General features: G+C 45.9%; 1 protein-coding gene across 2 annotated transcripts in view; it reads left to right on the top strand.

Annotated features, from left to right (window-relative positions):
- Positions 1-547: 547 nt before the first annotated feature.
- The window catches only part of LOC119324386 (wall-associated receptor kinase 1-like), a 15,653-nt gene continuing 7,534 nt past the window's right edge, over positions 548-8,666 (top strand). Inside the window, exons 1-4 of one of the 2 annotated variants that reach the window (XM_037598174.1) lie at positions 548-943; positions 1,153-1,675; positions 1,753-1,917; positions 4,643-4,698. In XM_037598174.1, the coding sequence (XP_037454071.1) occupies positions 614-943; positions 1,153-1,675; positions 1,753-1,917; positions 4,643-4,668 (1,044 nt within the window). In that variant the 5' untranslated portion in view covers positions 548-613 and the 3' untranslated portion in view covers positions 4,669-4,698. Of the gene's footprint in view, positions 944-1,152; positions 1,676-1,752; positions 1,918-4,642; positions 4,699-8,666 lie in introns of those variants that run through there. The other variant, XM_037598173.1, reaches the window with a different exon arrangement.

Genomic DNA, 8,666 nt, shown 5'->3' with positions numbered 1-8,666 from the left:
TAATAGTAAAACTATATGAGCATCTGATAATATTGATTTCATATTATGAATGTTTATATTTTTTAATATAAAGTTAATCAAACTCTACAAAGCTTGACTTTGATCAAACCATATATGCGGACTAAAAAAACGGAGGGAGTACATGGCAGCTCCTTATAGCCGATAGTTGGCTCTATTATTAGCCATGCTCTAAAGAAAATGTGGCCTCACTTGCGGCCATTGGCGCAGCAGCTCGCACTGTTTCCGATGCCCACGGCTCAGTCAGGTGATGATTAAAGAAAGAGAGAAAAGATGATTGCAGTCCACTATTTCCCTGTTTACTGCCACGCTCAGTCAAGTGATGATTAAAGAAGTAGAGAAAAGATTGATTGCAGTCCAGTGTATCGCTGTCTGCTGTCACGTACGGCTGTCTAGTGATGATTAAAGAAAGAGAGAGAAGATGAAAGATGCTGGAGTAGCAAAGAATGACAGCCGTACGGTGCCTACTAGTCCACTGTATATAGTAGACCGCCGACGTACGCTACCCAATAAGTTTAGCCAACTCAGTAAGCCCGGACGGAGCTTAGCTTTGCATCCACAGCATAGATCGAGTTTGCTTGCAAGAGAGCGCACCATGGACATGGCCATGACCACGACCACGCCCTCGCAATCCCATTCCCAGCCGCTGCCAGTAATCCTACTCCTCCTCTTCCTCCTCCTTTCTGCGGCGATTCCTCACTTGATCCTGGAGGCTGCTGCTGCTGAGCAAGATGAGCAGCAGGCGATCACACTTGCGGATTGCCCCAACAAGTGCGGCAACATGAGCATCCCCTACCCGTTCGGCATGAAGCCTGGCTGCTTCCGCCAGGGCTTCCAGGTCACCTGCAACTACTCCTTCGATCACCCTCGCGCCTACCTTGCCAACAGCGAGCAGCGGACACAACAGTTCTACGACAGCGTGAAGGTAAGCTGTTTTAGTATACTAGCTAAAACTGAGGTAGGATCGATGGAGCATGCTAGCTACGAATCCTTATGTAAGAGTACTATTGGAGCACTAGTAGGAGTAGTTCTTATGGGTTTACTATGTGGTAATTAAATAGTGTACAGTTTTTACACGGTGCTGTAATTAATTACTGTTACGTACGTTTGGTATTGGATTGCAAATTAATGCAGGTAGAGTGGTACCGTCAAGATTGGGATAGAAATATAACACTGGATAGCACGGCCTTGGAGCTTATCGATATATCAGTTGAAAAGGGTGAGGCGCGCGTATACGGCGCGGTCTCATCTGTGTGCAATTCAAATTCTACCGACTACATATCCAAGTGTCATCAAGTGTGGTTGGGTGAGGAGATGGGCCCGTTCCTCCTGTCGGCGACGCGCAATGTTCTCATCGGCGTCGGCTGGAGAGTCCATCCTATGATCAATAGCAACCGGTGGTTATTGCCTAACGTGTCAAATGACTTTACTATCTCCTGCCTTTCTGAAGTCAGAGGCTTGCCGGAGTTCCTCAAGTTCGCGACCAACGGATCGTGCTCGGGGCAGGGTTCATGTCCGGCGAAAGGCAAGCAGCCACCTCCAGACTACGCCTGCAGCGGCAACAGCTCCTGCGCCAACGCAACTAGTGGCCAGGGCTATGTCTGCAAGTGCTGGGACGATTACGAGGGCAACCCTTACATCACCAATGGATGCCAAGGTACACATTAATTAATTAATTAATTAAAGTTTTCTAATTTTCATATCCAGACTCTCCCTTTTAATTATTATTTTCAGACATCGACGAGTGCAAGCTCCGCGATTCTTATCCTTGCTCCAGTGATGGGGTCTGCAAGAACAAGTTGGGGGGCTATGACTGTCCATGTAAGCCCGGAATGAAAGGCGACGGCAAAACCGGAAACTGCACGGATAAAGTCCCCCTAGCAGAACGGGTGATTTTGGGTAAGCATGCACCACATAGATTAATTACAGCCATGCATCTCCTGTCGTTGTTTGATACTGCACGATCTCGATCTAGCTTTTAATTTATCTGTTTTTAGTTCATACATAATTGTTTTGTTATCTACTTAATAGTATTCCTTAATCAAGATGTGTCCCGTTAGCCATTTTACCTAGTATAACACGCGCTACTACAAGAGACTGCCACTACTATTTTTAATTCAATACGTGCTACTACAAAAAATATTAATACTGGACGTCACAATCACACGCGAGACCATTTTTGCCACTGTTCATGCTCAGAGCCGTATGTTTTTTTTAATAAAAGGGATGCCTCCCCCATTCTCATTAACGAAAATAGTATCCAAGCTACAACCAGAACACGCCACCACCGCTCGAGCACCACCCCCCATCCCGGGCGGGGAAGCAGAAAGGAAACGAAGAAAACACGGAACTGGACCTAAAAGAGCCAACTAGCTCAGCTCATAGCGAGCAACACCCACCGAGCAAACACTACAAAAGTTTACATCAGCCGAATCTGCTACTTATTACAGACCCAAAACATCCCTAAGCAGAAATCAACTGGCAACTCCAAGACCTCCAGCAAAGCCAAGAAGTAGCAGCACCGCATGTTCATCCCCCTTCTAGCCTTGGAAACCACGACGCCCAGCTTCGCCTAGCTCGAAATATCTTAGTGGTGACTCGCTCCACAAGTTTTGCGCACCGTTGTAGCCCCAGAGTTGCGTCCTTTGACCCCTGCAATACACTCCAGTCATTAATCCAGTAGGAAACTTTGAATAAAACTGCACAGGGTTCAGAAGGCCTCTTTTTTTTTTTTGAAAGCAAGCGATATTGCGTGCCTTCCAAATGCTCCAGATGACAACAGCGACACCCATGGAAAATGGTCAATTGATTCATTTTTCCCACAAGAAAGGCATCCGGCTTCACATTTACCCCCTCAATGAAGGAGCACATCTCTCGTCGGAATACTCTGTCTGAGAACCAACCAGAGGAACCGTATATGATATGACGAATATCACACACGATTCTTTTCTTTTTTACGGGGAATCACACATGATTCTTGACTCAAAACGAGTTGTGCTTCAGTACACCCCTTTAAAAAAATTATCGACCTTGATGCATATCAAATTATCAATGGTGAGGATTTGAAGTTGCCTCTTAAGTGAAAAAGGGCATTGTCTAACCCCGCAGAAAAAAAGGCATTGTCTAGCTTGAGATCTACTCTCTCCATTCCTGTTTAGATGGCATAAAATTTGCTCCCCTAAAATCTAAATTACGTGGCGCATTTGCTAAATATGGGGTGATTTTCCCGTTTTACCCCTCTTGTCATAAACCCCTCTAATCCCTCATACTACGGCGGCATTAACTCCTCAACCACCTCTCCCCGAATCTCGTGTGCACGATACCCCTTCCCTTCGCGTACTCATTCCTCTTGTCCTTTGAGAAAAATATTGTCATCGTACTTGAGGGTTGGCTCCGGGGTGGCACGCGGTTGCGCTCTTGTCGTCATACCCCTTGATTGGCCATGAGGTAACAGGTGTGTGCATGCTCGTCACCGTCACAGGTAACATCTGTCCATCACTCCTCCGTCGACTTAGCGTACTCTAATGTCTCGAACTCGTGTTGCGCTTACTGTGAGTAAGAGGAATCACCACGTTGCAAAATATGCATTGCTAAAGAGAGGGTGTATCATATCATTTATTGTGTTGATTTGGGCCAAAGCTGAGACTCTCTCAATATATGTGTATGCAATTTGTGATGTCGAATTGATGCCTGGGATAGACTTTGGTGGATTGGAAGGTACATCAGGATGTTTAAACTAAAAATTGGGATTTAACCATGCATAATTTCTTGATAACACCAACATGGAAGTTGTGGGTATCGTCGGGTGCTTTCCAACAACACCGATTTTGATCAATCCGAATTGGCAGTGTAAAATATATTGCCAAAATACGGGGATTTCTTGTGATTTCTAATAGTGCGGCCAAAAAAGGTCCAAAAATGTCCGAAATTGCTGTCGTGGCAGGAATACGATATAATTTTTATTTTTACTTTATATATTCTCAGAACTGCTCACTAGTAGAAAAAGAGGCTTCCGTCCAGCCTCATTAGTCGCGAAACTGTAGGAACCGCGACTAATGAAGTCTTCAGTCGCGGTTCGGCAGATGAACCGCGACCAAATGCCTGGGCCCAGGGCGCTCGCGGGCTTTAGTCGCGGTTGGCCAGGCCAACCGCGACTAAAGGTGCCCAAAGGCCTTTAGTCGCGGTTGTCCTGGCAAACCGCGACTAAAGCTCGCGGGCTCTAGTCGCGGTTTGCCAGGCCAACCGCGACTAATGGTGCGCAAAGGCCTTTAGTCGCGGTTGGCCAGACCAACCGCAACTAAAGCCCCTCCCCTATATATACCCATCCGGCAGCCAACACTTAGCCATTTGGAGCCATTCTCTTCACAAGTGGGTGTAGGTTTGTTTTTGGTTCCTCTTATGCACATAAGGTGTTTGATGAAATGCCCCAAGAGCATGAAACAAACATGACATGAAGTGTTGGAGCCACACTCCTCGATCGCGGTTAGCAACTTGATGAACCTTTGATGTGTCATTGATAAAATATGCATGTGTGCAGTTCATTGTTTAATTTATATTATTTGTAGCTAGTTAGTTTAACAAATGCATGATGGTTAATTATATATTTTATATTATAATAATGCAGATGAATCGGCAATGGATGTACGGTAACCGACTCTCCGGCGAGTTCACTACGGGTTTGAAAGATTTCCTCGTAGTGGCTAATGCGAACAAGCAGGGGGGTTTTGTTATCTGTCCATGTGTTATCTGTAAGAATCAGAAGGGTTACTCTTCCTCAAGAGATGTTCACATGCATCCGCTTCGGCACGGTTTCATGCCAAGCTATAATTGTTGGACCAAGCATGGAGAAAGAGGGGTTATAATGGAAGAAGATGAAGAAGGGGATGATTTCATCGATGAAAGCTATCTTGCTCATTTCGGTGATACTTTCATGGAGGATGCTGAAGGTGAAGGGGAAGGTGAAGAAGAGGCACGTGATGATCCCGTTGATGATCTTGGTCGGACCATTGCTGATGCACGGAGACGCTGCGAAACTGAAAAGGAGAGGGAGAATTTGGATCGCAGGTTAGAGGATCACAGAAAGGCGCTGTACCCCGGATGCGATGATGGTCTGAAAAAGCTGGGCTGCACACTGGATTTGCTGAAATGGAAGGCAGAGGCAGGTGTAGCTGACTCGGCATTTGAAAACTTGCTGAAAATGTTGAAGAATATGTTTCCAAAGGATAACGAGTTGCCCGCCAGTACGTACGAAGCAAAGAAGGTTGTCTGCCCTCTAGGTTTAGAGGTTCTGAAGATACATGCATGCATCAACGACTGCATCCTCTACCGCGGTGAATACGAGAATTTGAATGAATGCCCGGTATGCACTGCATTGCGTTATAAGATCAGAGGCGATGACCCTGGTGACGATGTTGAGGGCCAGAAACCCAGGAAGAGGGTTCCCGCCAAGGTGATGTGGTTTGCTCCTATAATACCACGGTTGAAACGTCTGTTCAGGAACAAAGAGCATGCCAAGTTGTTGCGATGGCACAAAGAGGACCGTAAGTCAGACGGGGAGTTGAGACACACCGCAGATGGAACGCAATGGAGAAAGATCGACAGATGGTTCAAAGATTTTGCAGCTGACGCAAGGAACATAAGATTTGCTCTAAGTACGGATGGCATGAATCCTTTTGGCGAGCAGAGCTCCAGCCATAGCACCTGGCCCGTGACTCTATGCATCTACAACCTTCCTCCTTGGTTGTGCATGAAGCGGAAGTTCATTATGATGCCAGTGCTCATCGAAGGTCCGAAGCAACCCGGCAACGACATCGATGTGTACCTAAGGCCATTAGTTGATGAACTTTTACAGCTGTGGGGTGGTGTCCGTGTGTGGGATGAGCACAAACAAGAGGAATTTGACCTACGAGCGTTGCTTTTCGTAACCATCAACGATTGGCCTGCTCTTAGTAACCTTTCGGGACTGTCAAATAAGGGATACAATGCATGCAGGCACTGCTTACATGAGACTGAAAGTGTACATTTGCCAAATTGTAAGAAGAACGTGTACCTTGGGCATCGTCGATTTCTTCCGAAAATTCATCCAGTAAGAAAGAAAGGCAAGCATTACAACGGCAAGGCAGATCACCGGCCGAAGCCTGCGGAACGCACTGGTGCTGAGGTATTTGATATGGTCAAGGATTTGAAAGTCATCTTTGGAAAGGGTCCTGGCGGACAATCAGTTCCGAAGGGAGCTGACGGGCACGCAGCCATGTGGAAGAAGAAATCTATATTCTGGGAGCTAGAATATTGGAAAGTCCTAGATGTCCGCTCTGCAATCGACGTGATGCACGTTACGAAGAATATTTGCGTGAACCTCCTAAGCTTCTTGGGCGTGTATGGGAAGACAAATGATACAAAGGAAGCACGGCAGGACCAGCAACGTTTGAAAGACCCTGATGACCGGCATCCGGAATGGTTTCAAGGTCGTGCCAGCTACGCTCTGACCAAAGAAGAGAAGGTCATCTTTTTTGAATGCCTGAGCAGTATGAAGGTCCCGTCTGGATTCTCGTCCAATATAAAGGGAATAATAAACATGGCGGAGAAAAAGTTCCAAAACCTGAAGTCTCACGACTGCACGTGATTATGACGCAATTGCTTCCGATTGCTTTGAGGGGGCTCCTGCCGGAAAATGTTCGAGTAGCCATTGTGAAGCTATGTGCATTCCTCAATGCAATCTCTCAGAAGGTAATCAATCCAGAAGTTCTACCACGGTTACAGAACGATGTGATCCAATGTCTTGTCAGTTTCGAGTTGGTGTTCCCGCCATCCTTCTTCAATATTATGACGCACCTCCTGGTTCACCTAGTCGAAGAGATTTTCGTTCTCGGTCCTGTATTTCTACACAATATGTTCCCCTTCGAGAGGTTCATGGGAGTATTAAAGAAATATGTTCGTAACCGTGCTAGGCCAGAAGGAAGCATCGCCAAGGGCTATGGAAATGAGGAGGTAATTGACTTTTGTGTTGACTTTGTTCCTGACCTTAAGCCGATTGGTCTTCCTCGATCGCGGCACGAGGGGAGACTAAGTGGAAAAGGCACGATCGGAAGGAAATCAACGATATGTATGGACGGCCATTCTCTGACTGAAGCACACCACACTGTACTGACCAATTCCAGCTTGGTGGCTCCGTACTTTGAGAAACACAAGAATATTTTACGCTCGGAGAACCCGGGGAAGCCTGAATCCTGGATTAGGAAGGCCCACATGGAGACTTTCGGCAGTTGGTTGAGAAAACATTTAATGAATGACAATGATGTTGTAGATCAGCTGTACATGTTGGCCAAGACACCATCTTCGACTATAACGACTTTCCAAGGGTACGAGATAAATGGGAATACATTTTACACGATCGCCCAAGATAAAAAGAGCACCAACCAAAACAGTGGTGTCCGCTTTGATGCAGCAACCGAGAATGGGCAAAAGGTCACATATTATGGTTACATAGAGGAGATATGGGAACTTGACTATGGACCCTCCTTTAAGGTCCCTTTGTTCCGGTGCAAATGGTTCAAGCTAACAGGAGGTGGGGTAAAGGTGGACCAGCAATACAGAATGACAATGGTGGATTTCAACAATCTTGGTTACCTTGACGAACCATTCGTCCTAGCGAAAGATGTCGCTCAGGTTTTCTATGTGAAGGACATGAGTAGCAAACCGAGGAAACGGAAAGATAAGAAAACGATCAGTGCATCATGCGATGATCCAAAGCGCCACATTGTTCTTTCAGGGAAAAGAAACATCGTGGGAGTGGAGGACAAGACAGACATGTCAGAAGATTATAATATGTTTGCTGAAATTCCGCCCTTCAAAGTGAACACCGACCCAAGCATTAAGTTAAATGATGAGGATGCTCCATGGATACGGCACAATCGTAAGCAAGCAGGGACACAAGGGAAGAAATGATGTGTAATAATTTATTGTATCAAACCTTTTGTCAAACCTTCAAGGGGTTTTAAAATGAATTAGTTTTATTTTTCTGATTTTTTTGATATATAATTGTATTTTTAAGATTTTAAAATGAATTAGTTTTATTTTTCTGATTTTAAAAGGAAAAAGGAAGAAGCAGAAAGAAGGAAAAAGGAAGAAAAAACAGAAGAAAAAACAGAAGAAAAAAGGAAAAACAGAAGAAAAAAACAAACAGAAGAAAAACATAAAAAAAACAGAAGAAAAAAACAGAAGAAAAAAGAAAAAAGAAAAAAGGAAAAAAGGAAAAAAAAATGCCACCTACTGGGCCACCACGGCCTGAATACGACTAGAAACCCATTAAAGGGCCAGGATTCAGGCCCGCAGAAGGCCCAGTAGGCCCACATGCACATAGTGACAGAATAGGCCCGTAAGCCTGCATTTGAGAGGAGCTCGGAGTGGTGAGCACAGCCGCGCTTATAAACCACTGTCGAAGCCTCTCGGCTAGCGAGGTGGGACTAAACATCCCACCGCACCGCGCCAGTTCTAGCACAGACCTTTAGTCGCGGTTGGGGAGGAGGGCCGCGACTAAAGGTACCCTTTAGTCGCGGTCCGCCTCTCCAACCGCGACTAAAGGGTCTTTCTGCGCGGGAACGGAGGCGGCGCCAAAACCCTTTAGTCGCGGTTGGGGAGGCGGACCGCGA

The sequence above is a fragment of the Triticum dicoccoides genome, chromosome 6B, assembly GCF_002162155.2.
Source record: "Triticum dicoccoides isolate Atlit2015 ecotype Zavitan chromosome 6B, WEW_v2.0, whole genome shotgun sequence".
In the NCBI taxonomy this organism is placed as follows: Eukaryota; Viridiplantae; Streptophyta; class Magnoliopsida; order Poales; family Poaceae; genus Triticum; species Triticum dicoccoides.
Note: the sequence above shows the minus strand (reverse complement) of the source record. Positions and strands in the feature narration are given on the sequence as shown.